The sequence below is a fragment of the Populus trichocarpa genome, chromosome 3, assembly GCF_000002775.5.
Source record: "Populus trichocarpa isolate Nisqually-1 chromosome 3, P.trichocarpa_v4.1, whole genome shotgun sequence".
In the NCBI taxonomy this organism is placed as follows: Eukaryota; Viridiplantae; Streptophyta; class Magnoliopsida; order Malpighiales; family Salicaceae; genus Populus; species Populus trichocarpa.
Window position 1 is genome coordinate 5,366,100 of NC_037287.2, and position 14,029 is coordinate 5,380,128.

The following is a 14,029-nucleotide window of genomic DNA, read 5'->3' on the forward strand; positions in this document are numbered from 1 at the left end:
GGATTGGAAATAAAAATTGTAGGTACCTTCTCCATTGACAAAACAGGGCAGATTTGTTGCCCTGGTTCCTGAGAGAATTTGGACCTGAAGATGATAGAATCTAGGGAGGGTCCATTCATAGAAGTTGTAGCCAGAAGTGTTAGCTTTCCAACGAATCTGACCTCGCCTAATTTGGAGTCCTAGAACTCCGGATACAAATGAAAATCTGAGGAGAGGTCAAGCTGCCACCCCTGTTGGCAGTTTCGGCCAAGTCGATAAAACGGAAAAATTTAGCCGTATTAAGGGTAGAATTTGTTTTCTCGCCCTTCACAAAGTGTGTCTTGATCTTCAAAAAGAATAAACGGTAATCAAAATTGAATTTATGATGTCCACTTGGACTACAAATGAGCCGAAAATGTGAAAGGATAATAATGAGGAATGTAAGTGAGAAAGAAAAGATTGGTAAAAGAGAAATGAATATTATTCCCATTGTTGTTGTTGTGTTGTGATATGTGGACTAATATGGAATAATGATGGGTGTTTGTGGTTTCAGGAGGAACCGCGGGAGGAGTACAACAACAACAGGGGAACGCAAGTCGAGCGTCTACAGCAGGTAGGTACTCGGTACCTATATCTCCTCTTGTTAATAATTATTTTAACTAACTATTGAACTATAAAAATTTGGTGCATATTGATGAGGAAAAGAAAGGGGAAAAGGAAAGGTGAAATGGTGGGAAAATAGAAATGAGGACTAAATTTAAATTATAGGTCTTTTTAGAGGAGATGAACAGTAACAATGAATTTTAATAATGATTGTTTCTCGAATTTGATTAGCCTGTCCCTGATATGGGAGGCTAATGATGTTAACCAAGTTGGTTAACATCGGCATTACCGGTACGTGGGAGGAGAAATATAAAAACTTGATTAACTATTCAGGTTCAGAATAGTTAATGATATCGACGGGTGACGTCGATATCGGTAAAATTTATAAACTTGATTAACTATTCGAATTCAGAATAGTTAATGATATCGGCGGGTGACGTCGATATCGGCAAAATTTGTAAACTTGATTAACTATTCGGATTCAGAATAGTTAATGATATCGGCGGGTGTCGTCGATATCGGCAAAACTTATAGACTTGATTAGCTTTCCGAGGTGAAAGCTAATGATGTCAAGAATCCTTGACATCGGCATACCCGAGGACCTCCCAAAGTAGCATAGAACAGTGATTAACTATTTTGGTTATAAAAAAAAATAATATATATATATATATATATATATATATATATATATTTAATGACACCAACGGTCGTGTTAGCGTCGGCATTTTCATGAATCTGATTAGTTGACCCCAGGATGGAAAACTAAAGACACTAATGGAGGTCGTTAGTGCCGGTATAGTCTTCCTAATGTGGGGAGAAGTAGTTAAAGGAAATAAACTGGATAATCCTCAAAAGGGATGGTGGTGGTGTATTGAAATTGCATATGACTTAAGTAGGTAGATGTGTTGTATAAATTTCTTCCGTGAATTGTTTGTATTTTAGTTATTTTTAATTATATGGAAAATTTATGTTTTGCAGGTCCCTCCCATTCACGTCAGGAATAGAATTTAGGTTCCTTATCCCTTTTGTATAAGTTAGGAACTTAGAGATTTTCATGTAATTTTGTTATGCAGCAAACATGTAACCTGAATAGAATAGTATACTCCTTATATTATTATGTTTTGGAATATTAATGTATTAATCTATACTTGGAAAAATTATAGCGTAATAGCTTATGTTCAGAACGCTAAATTGTGTTGTGCTTATATATATGAAATTTCAGTGCTTGGATGGTCCTCTTAATTAATAATTTATGCATGTGATATGAGATGGAGATTGAGAATGAAGATTTGTCCTAAGTATATTCTCGAATGAATAAAATGATTGAATGTACCAATCATGGATGTGATTATGGGTGGGATGTGATTATAATTGTGTGCAGGATAAATTGTCGATAACTTGGGATCTCCCGGTATAGGGGAGACTCTGCCGAAATTTCGTTAGAAATTTTGGTGAATTTAACAAAAAAAAAATAATAAAAAAAAAATTGGTCCATTTGCCCTTTATGTAAGAGTTAAACAAATATATATTGATTGAAATTGTTTTGAGGTTGTTACAGTTGGTATCAGAGCCACTGGTTGAAGTTTCAGGGATTGAAACACTGATGTGAATTTGGAAACATGTTGCAGGATGGCTCGCACCCGACAAGAAGCAAGAGCAGACCCGTCCCCTATGCATGGGAGAGAGTATGGCTCACTATACGGGAATGAAAATGAAGGGGAACCACTGATGGACACGGCCTCCCACCAACCTGCAGCGTCGGTCCATTCAGAGAGGGGAGAATCAGGGGGGCATCAGGATGACCCTGTCTCTCATCGGGAAGAAGTGTTACTGCCTGGAGCAGCAGGTGGTCAAGGACCAGAAGACAGGCCACCACTAGTGGCACCGACGGTCACCCCGAATCCATATTCGGACCCCACATTTCTGGAGCAATTGGTCAAGGCAATAGCAACAGGGATGGCCGCAGGTGCATCCAATTCCACTCCTCGGGTAGAAAGAGTAGTGACCCTGGTTCATTGGGTGAAGGGCATGCGGGAAATGGGTTGCACGACCTATTCAGGGGAAGAAGACGCCGAAGTAGCAGGACATTGGCTGAGGAAGGTAGAAAGGGTCATAGATCAGATGCAAGTGCCAGAGGAAACTCGAGTAGACTGTGTGACCCAGTTGTTAACGGAGAGTGCCCACTCCTGGTGGGAGACTATTAGAGAAAGAAGGGCAAGAGAAGAATTAAGGTGGAAACACTTTCGAGAAGAATTTGAGGAGCGGTACTACTCCTGGCAGCACCGAAAAGAGAAAGAACAGGAGTTCCTGGATCTGAAACAGGGGAATATGACCGTCCTGGAGTATGAGAGGAGGTTTCAGGACTTATCTATTTTTGCCACCACCTATCTTCCCACTGAGCATCATCGGGTAGAACGGTTTCGGGAAGGGCTCAGGCAAGAGCTGAAATTAATTTTGGTGGCTATGCAGTTTCAGTCGGTCCGGGAGTTAGTGCGAGCTGCTCAGGGCATGGAAAGAGTAATGAATGACACCCCAAGGTTAACAAGTGAGCAGAGTCAGACTACAGGATTCAAAAGAAGGGATTTCATACCTCCTATGGGAAGGAATCCTCCTTTGAAGAAAGGAAGGAGCGGGTCATCGTTCGGGCCACTCCCGAAAAAAAGGGGGAGTTTTATTCATGGTGGGAGTTCAGGAGGTGCTAGACACGTTAATGCTGGGGGATCCATAGGAGGTCAGACTCGCCAGGGGACAAGTGTTACAGGGGGGTCCATGGAGCAGAGGAGACCTGTCTACCCGTTATGCATGAGATGTAACCAGAAACACCCCGGGGATTGTTCAGCCACACCAGGAAGATGCTATATTTGTAGAGGGGAAGGACACCGATGGAGGGACTGCCAGTATTTGGAAAGGGGTTGTTTCCATTGTGGGGAAACGGGTCATAAAAAGAAAGAATGTCCGTATAGAGCCACGGAGGGAGTGCATGGACAGGGGATAACTACCCAAAGCCAACAACAGTCAGTGACAGTTGATCGGCCCGTACGACCTACTCAGTCAGGGACAAGTGCCAATAAAAGTCGACCCAGATTCCAGGAGGAAAGAACTCGAGGCAGGATATACCATATGACTCAAGAAGATGTGGGGGCAATGCCAGATGTCGTAGCAGGTACACTACAATTGGGTTTAATACAAGTTTATGCTTTAATTGATCCTGGGGCCAGTCATTCTTTTGTGGCCCATCGAATTATCAGTAATTTAAATGTGTTACCAAGTAGATTGAAGGTCGGGATGGTAGTTAGTACACCTTTGGGGAAAAATATAAACATTGATGAGGTTTACAAGGGAGTGATACTATACATTGAGGGGGTAGAACTAAGGGTAAACCTCATGCCTTTAGAATTATATGATTTTGATTTGATTTTGGGAATGGATTGGTTGAGTAGATATAGGGCACAGGTAGATTGTTTCACAAAGACCGTAAGCCTCCAAGATGTGAGTGGTAAAAGAGTAGTATTCACGGGGGAAAGGAGGGTGATTCCAAACTCCATAATCTCGGTCATGACGGCCGGAAAACTGATTAGAAAAGGATGCCCTGCTTGGTTGTCTCATGTGAGAGAATTAAAGAAGGGGAGCATAGAATTAACAAATATCCCAGTTGTAAAAGAATTTCCAGATGTGTTTCCGGAAGAATTACCAGGACTACCTCCAATCAGAGAGATTGAGGTTTCCATTGAGACTCTTCCAGGAGTCAACCCTATAGCACAGACCCCTTATAGAATGGCCCCTATAGAACTAGCTGAACTGAAGATCCAACTTCAGGAGTTGCTGGACAAAGGGTTCATACGACCGAGCAATTCACCTTGGGGAGCCCCAGTGTTATTTGTAAAGAAAAAGGATGGTACGTTCAGGTTATGTATTGACTATCGTCAGCTGAACAAAGTGACGGTAAAGAACAAGTATCCGCTACCACGGATAGATGACCTGTTTGATCAGTTGAAGGGTGCGAGAGTATTCTCGAAGATAGATCTGAGATCGGGGTATCATCAACTAAGAATCAGAGAACAGGACATACAAAAGACTGCCTTTAGAACCCGCTATGGCCATTATGAATTCTTAGTGATGCCTTTTGGGTTAACTAATGCCCCGGCGGTATTTATGGACCTGATGAATCGAGTGTTTCGGTTTTATTTAGATAAATGTGTGGTGGTGTTTATTGATGATATACTGGTATATTCAAGCTCTTATTTGGAACACGAGAAGCACTTGAGGAAGGTGTTGGAGATATTGAGAGAAAATAAATTGTATGCAAAACTGGATAAATGTGAGTTCTGGCTCAAAGAGGTGATATTTTTGGGACATGTTATTTCAGCGGGGGGAATATGTGTAGACCCAGGGAAAGTGGAGGCAGTTCTAAAGTGGGAGAAGCCCACGACTGTGACCGAAATCCGAAGCTTCTTAGGCCTTGCAGGGTATTATAGAAGGTTTATCGAAGGGTTTTCTACAATAGCATCGCCTCTGACCAAGTTGACTCGTAAAGAAGTAAGGTTTAATTGGTCAAAGGAATGCGAGGAGAGTTTTCAGGAGTTGAAAAGAAGGCTTACATCAGCCCCCGTTTTGGTCCTTCCTTCCGGAACAGAAGGGTTCATGGTTTACAGTGATGCCTCAAGGAGGGGTTTGGGATGTGTACTAATGCAACATGGGAAGGTGATCGCCTATGCTTCCAGACAGTTAAAGCCACATGAAGTGAACTACCCGGTCCATGACTTGGAACTTGCAGCAGTGGTATTTGCCTTAAGAGTATGGAGACATTATTTGTATGGAACACAAGTCCAGATTTTCACCGACCATAAGAGTTTGAAGTATTTAATGTCGCAAAAGGAGTTAAACATGCGACAGAGGAGGTGGGTGGAATTGATAAAAGACTACGACTGCGTAATTGACTACCATCCTGGCAAAGCCAATGTAGTGGCGGACGCCTTGAGTCGGAAAGGGACAGCAGTGGTGGGTGATATAGAAATTACAGAACAAGAGAATTTGATGGAATTAAAAAAGATGGGATTGCAGTTAAGCGTGGGTCCTGAAGGGTCACTACTGGCTCATATAAAGATCAGATCAGTACTACGAGATAAAGTTCTAGAAGCTCAATTGGCAGATAAAGGTATAGGAGAAATCAAAGAAAAAATCAAGCAAGGCAAAGAGTTATCCTTTCAGGTCGTACCGGGAGGGTTGGTGGCAATGGGAAAACGAGTTTACGTACATGAGAATAAGGCCTTAAAGGGTGAAATATTGAAGGAAGCTCATGAATCTCGGTTTGCAACCCATCCCGGGAGCACCAAGATGTATAGGGACCTCAAAGAGTATTACTGGTGGCCAAATATGAAGAAGGAGATAGCAAAATACGTGTCAAGATGTGGGATATGTCAACAAGTGAAGATAGAACACCAAAGGCCGGCAGGGGAATTACAACCGCTACCAATTCCGGAATGGAAGTGGGAAAATATAGCCATGGACTTTGTAACCGGATTTCCAAAGGGAAAAAGGGGCAATGATGCTATATGGGTAGTGGTAGATCGACTAACGAAGTCAGCTCTGTTCTTGCCCACGAAAATGACGGACCCCGTAGACAAGTTGGCCAAATTATACGTGAATGAAGTGGTTAGACTACATGGAGTGCCCTTATCAATTGTGTCAGACCGAGACCCAAGATTCACCTCGAGGTTATGGTCATGCTTACAACGAGCTTTGGGAACCGAGGTGAACCTGAGCACGGCATTCCACCCCCAGACAGATGGCCAATCTGAAAGAACTATCCAAACACTTGAAGACCTTTTAAGGTCATGCGTGCTAGAGTTTGGGGGAAACTGGGAAGACTTGTTACCATTGGTAGAGTTCACGTATAATAATAGTTACCAAGCTTCTATTGGGATGGCCCCATATGAAGCCCTTTATGGGAGAAAATGTCGCACTCCGATATGCTGGGATGAAATTGGAGAAAGGAAACTCTTGGGTCCTGAAATGGTACAAATAACAACTGATAAAGTAAGAGTGATCAGGCAAAGAATGAAGGAAGCCCAAGATAGACAGAAGAGTTATTCAGATAACCGGAGGAGACCTTTAGAATTCCAAATAGGGGATAGAGTATTCTTAAAGGTGGCACCGTGGAAGGGCATCATTCGGTTTGGAATGAAAGGAAAGCTTGCTCCGAGGTACATTGGCCCATTTGAGGTGATAGCTAGGATAGGGCCGGTTGCTTACCGCCTGAAACTACCGGCACACCTAGAGAAGATTCACAATGTATTCCATGTATCACTATTGCGGAAGGCGGAAGTGGATCCTTCCCGAGTGTTACCTCCAGTTCCTATGGAAGTAAAAGAAGATTTGACATTCGAGACCAGGCCAGTCAAGATCATGGATCGGAGTGAAAAAACATTGAGGAATAAGAGAGTACCACTAGTCAGAGTGTTGTGGAGAAACTCACAAATTGAGGAAGAAACGTGGGAGAGAGAATCAGAGATTAAGGAAAAATACCCCCACCTATTCTTTGAGTCAGGTAAGCAGTTTAAATTTCGGGGACAAAATTTTTATTAGGGGGGGAGAATGTGAAGCCTGAGAATAAAGTATGCAAAAAAAAAAAAAAAGTGGGGGGGGGAGTTTATAATAATTAAAAAAAAATGTTGTTATATATATATATATATAAAATAGAAGGGGCTAAAATAAGAAAAAGGGAGAAAGTTGGGACCAAAATGAATTAAGAAGAGATGGGACTATAAATACCCATCCCTTCTCTCATTCATGACCGGGGGAGGTAACAAAAAGAAAAGGGGAGGGAAATTTTTCAGATTTTCCTTCACCAAGCTTAAGAGAAAACACCTATATTTCTATACCTACACAAACCTTAGATTTTCTACGTGGGGAGACAAACCGGGGCAGGAGATTTGCAAGAAGAAAAAGTGATAGAATTTCTAAGAGAAGAGGGAGTGGGAGGCCGGCTGCTTGTAGAGAAGAAAGGGGTTAGGAAACTTTAATCAAATCAGAAATCAAACCTAAATTTCCTCCAGGTATGAAGTTCTAAACCAATTGGGAAAGCCAAATTAAATTCATGCAAGAATTGTGCATTAATTTGAAGTTTGAAAAATTAGGGTCTTTGAGTAAAATTTGGGGAAATGTGGAATTAATTGGAACTAAATGAGTTGAGCAGCATAGGTTGCCTAAAAAGGATGGAATTATGCAAAGAAGATTTCAACAAAAACCAAAGACCATAGGGAAATAATGGCCAGCCATGAGATTGTTAGGAAAGAAAGGAAATTGTGATAGTTGCGTTGTTTTCCTTATTGCAAAATTGAAACAGGTTTCAGGAGGTGAATGATAAGGAAATGTGGTGATTGAGTGTGTATATATATAAATATAAAAAAAAAAAAAAGAGAAGGAACTGATTTTAAAGGACCGGCCACTGGAGGGGAAGAAAAAAAAACAGAGGAGAACGTATGACTCCCCTGTTAATTAATTAGGTGTGTTGCTATAGTGTAGTTACAAATTGTAACTTATAAGGGAGAGGAACCTACGTTCCAGGTAAGGTGAAAACATGGCTGAAATTGGCTGAAATTGATGGGGAAAAAAAAAGGATTGGAAATAAAAATTGTAGGTACCTTCTCCATTGACAAAACAGGGCAGATTTGTTGCCCTGGTTCCTGAGAGAATTTGGACCTGAAGATGATAGAATCTAGGGAGGGTCCATTCATAGAAGTTGTAGCCAGAAGTGTTAGCTTTCCAACGAATCTGACCTCGCCTAATTTGGAGTCCTAGAACTCCGGATACAAATGAAAATCTGAGGAGAGGTCAAGCTGCCACCCCTGTTGGCAGTTTCGGCCAAGTCGATAAAACGGCAAAATTTAGCCGTATTAAGGGTAGAATTTGTTTTCTCGCCCTTCACAAAGTGTGTCTTGATCTTCAAAAAGAATAAACGGTAATCAAAATTGAATTTATGATGTCCACTTGGACTACAAATGAGCCGAAAATGTGAAAGGATAATAATGAGGAATGTAAGTGAGAAAGAAAAGATTGGTAAAAGAGAAATGAATATTATTCCCATTGTTGTTGTTGTGTTGTGATATGTGGACTAATATGGAATAATGATGGGTGTTTGTGGTTTCAGGAGGAACCGCGGGAGGAGTACAACAACAACAGGGGAACGCAAGTCGAGCGTCTACAGCAGGTAGGTACTCGGTACCTATATCTCCTCTTGTTAATAATTATTTTAACTAACTATTGAACTATAAAAATTTGGTGCATATTGATGAGGAAAAGAAAGGGGAAAAGGAAAGGTGAAATGGTGGGAAAATAGAAATGAGGACTAAATTTAAATTATAGGTCTTTTTAGAGGAGATGAACAGTAACAATGAATTTTAATAATGATTGTTTCTCGAATTTGATTAGCCTGTCCCTGATATGGGAGGCTAATGATGTTAACCAAGTTGGTTAACATCGGCATTACCGGTACGTGGGAGGAGAAATATAAAAACTTGATTAACTATTCAGGTTCAGAATAGTTAATGATATCGACGGGTGACGTCGATATCGGTAAAATTTATAAACTTGATTAACTATTCGAATTCAGAATAGTTAATGATATCGGCGGGTGACGTCGATATCGGCAAAATTTGTAAACTTGATTAACTATTCGGATTCAGAATAGTTAATGATATCGGCGGGTGTCGTCGATATCGGCAAAACTTATAGACTTGATTAGCTTTCCGAGGTGAAAGCTAATGATGTCAAGAATCCTTGACATCGGCATACCCGAGGACCTCCCAAAGTAGCATAGAACAGTGATTAACTATTTTGGTTAAAAAAAAATAATATATATATATATATATATATATATATATATTTAATGACACCAACGGTCGTGTTAGCGTCGGCATTTTCATGAATCTGATTAGTTGACCCCAGGATGGAAAACTAAAGACACTAATGGAGGTCGTTAGTGCCGGTATAGTCTTCCTAATGTGGGGAGAAGTAGTTAAAGGAAATAAACTGGATAATCCTCAAAAGGGATGGTGGTGGTGTATTGAAATTGCATATGACTTAAGTAGGTAGATGTGTTGTATAAATTTCTTCCGTGAATTGTTTGTATTTTAGTTATTTTTAATTATATGGAAAATTTATGTTTTGCAGGTCCCTCCCATTCACGTCAGGAATAGAATTTAGGTTCCTTATCCCTTTTGTATAAGTTAGGAACTTAGAGATTTTCATGTAATTTTGTTATGCAGCAAACATGTAACCTGAATAGAATAGTATACTCCTTATATTATTATGTTTTGGAATATTAATGTATTAATCTATACTTGGAAAAATTATAGTGTAATAGCTTATGTTCAGAACGCTAAATTGTGTTGTGCTTATATATATGAAATTTCAGTGCTTGGATGGTCCTCTTAATTAATAATTTATGCATGTGATATGAGATGGAGATTGAGAATGAAGATTTGTCCTAAGTATATTCTCGAATGAATAAAATGATTGAATGTACCAATCATGGATGTGATTATGGGTGGGATGTGATTATAATTGTGTGCAGGATAAATTGTCGATAACTTGGGATCTCCCGGTATAGGGGAGACTCTGCCGAAATTTCGTTAGAAATTTTGGTGAATTTAACAAAAAAATAATAATAAAAAAAAAATTGCTCCATTTGCCCTTTATGTAAGAGTTAAACAAATATATATTGATTGAAATTGTTTTGAGGTTGTTACAGTAACAATTGGATAGATATTAGGTATAACATAAACTATATGAAGGTATTAAAATAATCAATAGAGGATTCACCACTTTAGGTGAATTAAGAAAAATAGTCCATATATTCTCGAATAATATTGATTGTGAAATCCTTTTGTATTAAGGAATGAGATTTGAAAATAACTTCAAATTTTATTTAAAGAATCAACAACATAGTTGTTGAGAACAAATATGATTTGACACACTCTATATTCAAATGTTTAGATCAAAATATTCTTTATGAAGGAATAATAGTTACACTAAGAAACTGGACACTAAAAAATTACGTCAAATAACATTTGATATTTCTAATATTTGGACGATCATAACACATTGTTGAGGTTGCACTTGATTTTAAAATATAAATCAATCAATTTAATTTATTTAATTTTATTTTATTTAGGATTATAATTTATATTTGGGTCAACATATCAAGAACATAATAGGTCATGCACGTTAATAATTATTGATAAGAAATTAAATTGGAATTACTAATTAAGTATCGAGGACTTGAACGTAATTAATACATAGGATTATAATCTAGACTTAGAAAAATCAAGTAGAGATTTGAATGCATGAATTTCTAACTATTTTGAAATAAAATAAATAATATTTTTCAGATGGATAAATTAATATAATCTTCTTCTTTCTTTTTTTCTTATCATTGATAGGAGAAAATAAAAGATAAGTAGCATGGTGAATAAAGAATCAACGATAGGTTTTCATTAAATATTGATCAATATGTTATAAATTGCTAATCAAAGCTTCCCCTCCAAAATTGGTAGCTTTTGGTCTGTACAAGTACTTCACATAGCGCAACTAAGCTTATTATGTTTCCATTAATAGATTATTTATTTTGAATTGAAGAAATGCAAAGCAAGTTTGGAATAAATTGATTGCAGGCACAGGACAACCTAACCTACGATTCCTTAATAGAGAAGAGAGGCTACGACAGTACACTAGTGCAATAATAACAGTAAGAAGGACATATCATGGACACAAATGGCTTTAAAACTAGGAAAAGAAGATACCTAACCTCCCCCACCAATTAGAGCTAAGAACCCTCCCATCTTAAAATTCTTTACCTTGCTGCTCATCTCCAAGTCTTTTCTCTACTTCATTAGGAATTCATCTTCCTTCACAACCATAAAAATTGCCACAAAACACCAAAAACCGGATGTTGTCACTCCTAGAGTGCCAATTGTTATTTGCCACCAATGAAGACCCCGAAATTAGTATATCATCCCCCTCCCCGAACCCATTTTCTATGGTGGTGCGCTGCCATCTTATGTGCCCTCCTTACAACTGCAGTAATCATAGCCGGCATCATCGTCTTCGTTGGCTACTTGGTAATCCACCCAAGAATTCCGGTCATCAGCGTTGTCGACGCTCATCTCCTTCATTTCAGCTATGACGGAGCAGGGATACTTGTGACGCAAATAAACATCGTGGTAAGGTCCAAGAATGACAACATGAAGGCTCATGCTAGCTTCTCAAATTTCAATCTTGAACTGTTCTTTGATGGGATTAGAATAGCAGTGCTGTCAACTGCGTCTCCCTATGAAGTAAGAAAGAACAGCTCTGTTGATTTTAATTATGACTACACCTCGGATCCTATACCATTGAATCCCAAGCAAATGGATGATGTTGATGCATACCTAAAAGAGGATGAGGTACGCTTCGATTTGAAAGGAGGTGCAAGAGCTCGCTGGAAAGTCGGGGTTCTTGGATCAGTTGGCTTCTGGAGTCACTTGAATTGTCAGCTACATTTTCATCCATCAAATGGAAGCTACATATCCAGACGGTGCACCTCCAAGGCTAAATGATTTCTTTCTTTCTTCCTCTTTTGAATTTGGATGTCTGTCCTTAGTTTTCTTTTCTCCTTGATTTCTCATGTATATGTTAGCTTCTTCTTTTTATTCCCTTCCTTTAGGAAAAGTACAGGTTTAGTGCAATAATAATAAGGTCAAAAAACATAAACCGCACTTCCATTTTTTCTTCCTCCCATAACTTAACTATTTCTACAATTTCCCTTACAGAGAGAAAAGGTGTTTTATTCGATGAATTGTAATTACCTGCTTTCAGATCAGTATATTGAAGCCCGTTTCTTCTTTTATTTCTCTCTTTGGTCTTGATCTTGAAACTAGTTACGAATGTTCATCTTAAAAACTCACTTGCGAACATTTGGCAAGTGATGTAAGAAAAACATCAGGCAAGTGATGAGTTAGAATTAGAAGAAAACGAAGAGAAGGGGATCTCTCTCTTACGCCTCATATGGGGCTAAGGTTACAATGGCGTCAGCTCAAAACTCCACCACATGCTGAAGCCAAGGCTTGGTAAACAAGATTTTGAGAGCAATAACTGGGAAGCTTTTTTCCTTCCATTAATTTCAATATATATATTATTTTCAGTGCATATTACAGTGAACATCTAAACCAAACACGTGCCAACACACATATACGTAAAGCTGAAGGGAGAAGGGGGTCGTAGGCACAACTTTTTATATGAAGTTCACAGTAGCAACCTAACAAGTAATACAGACACAAAAAGCAAGTGGAAATATCTGCAAATTTGTGAAAAAAGAATTTCCTCTTCCTTTTTCAATTGTTTTCTGGTGATCTTTATTATTATTATTAAAATGGATATCCGATCAGCTTGCATGTATCTTAACTAATCTTACGGGATCCTGAAAGGACTCAAACTCATAATTATTAAAAAGCAAATCTCAAACCTAATCAATTAAGTTATCTGTCAGGATTATTTTCTGGTGATTTCTTTTTAGGCAGGGAGTATGCTTTTCTAGTTGCTTCATGGTGGCCTTAGCTCTTCTCTAATCTGAAGTTTTGCTTTCTATGTCTGCCCATGTTTATTAGGCTAACTACTACTAGATGGGCAATGCTGGAAATAGTGGGCCTCCAGGTACTTACTTATGGGCTACGGCTTAATACACGTCACACATTCCATGGGCAAAGTGTAAAGTATGCTTAGCAGGCTGAGCTTGAGAATTATGTGGCCAGAAAATGTAGTTCACAATTTGAAGAGTTGTGACCCAAGTGTAACGACTTTAAGATCATCTTGTCTACAAGAAGTTAATTACTAACTTGTACATCGTGGTGGCATATATCAAACCAAAGTTTTTGGTTTAATTGTGTTCGGGTTAGCTAAATTTTATGGCTCAATAATAACCTTGAACATGTTCAAGTTCTTCAAATATTCAGGTCTACGGGCTGTCGCTGAATCTAGGAGGCAAACCAGTCAAGAAAAAGCTTAAATGGATGAGGACGGATGTTTTGCTCAAAATTAAAGAGAAAGTGACAAAGCAATAGCATGTTGGATTCCTCGAAGTTGTGGAGTGTCTCACTAGGTATCAAACATGGTTGCAGTCGACAAGAAAAATGCCAAGACCTAGATTTGTGTTGACTATCGTTATCGCACTTCAATGGATATTATGATGGTGATAAAAAAAAAACACAATGAAAAATTAAAGGCGTTACATAATAATTAAAAAAATAAAGGATAGTTATGTTTAAGAAAAAAACAATGTTACCTTTACAATATTATTTTTCACGAAGATTACCATTACAATGTGTTTTTTTCTAGATTTATCTTCTTGATTGCTGTCAATTATTCTAATTTTTTTTAGTCTTTTTTTGTTGTCTATCTACCATCGTCGTAA

At 38.7% G+C, this 14,029-nt stretch overlaps 1 protein-coding gene across 1 annotated transcript; it reads left to right on the top strand.

Annotated features, from left to right (window-relative positions):
* Nucleotides 1-11,380: 11,380 nt before the first annotated feature.
* LOC7475670 (uncharacterized) lies at nt 11,381-12,469 on the top strand. Its single transcript, XM_002303187.3, has one exon. It carries the CDS (start codon nt 11,571-11,573, stop codon nt 12,177-12,179), a length of 609 nt encoding a protein of 202 aa, XP_002303223.2. The 5' UTR covers nt 11,381-11,570; the 3' UTR covers nt 12,180-12,469.
* Nucleotides 12,470-14,029: the final 1,560 nt, after the last annotated feature.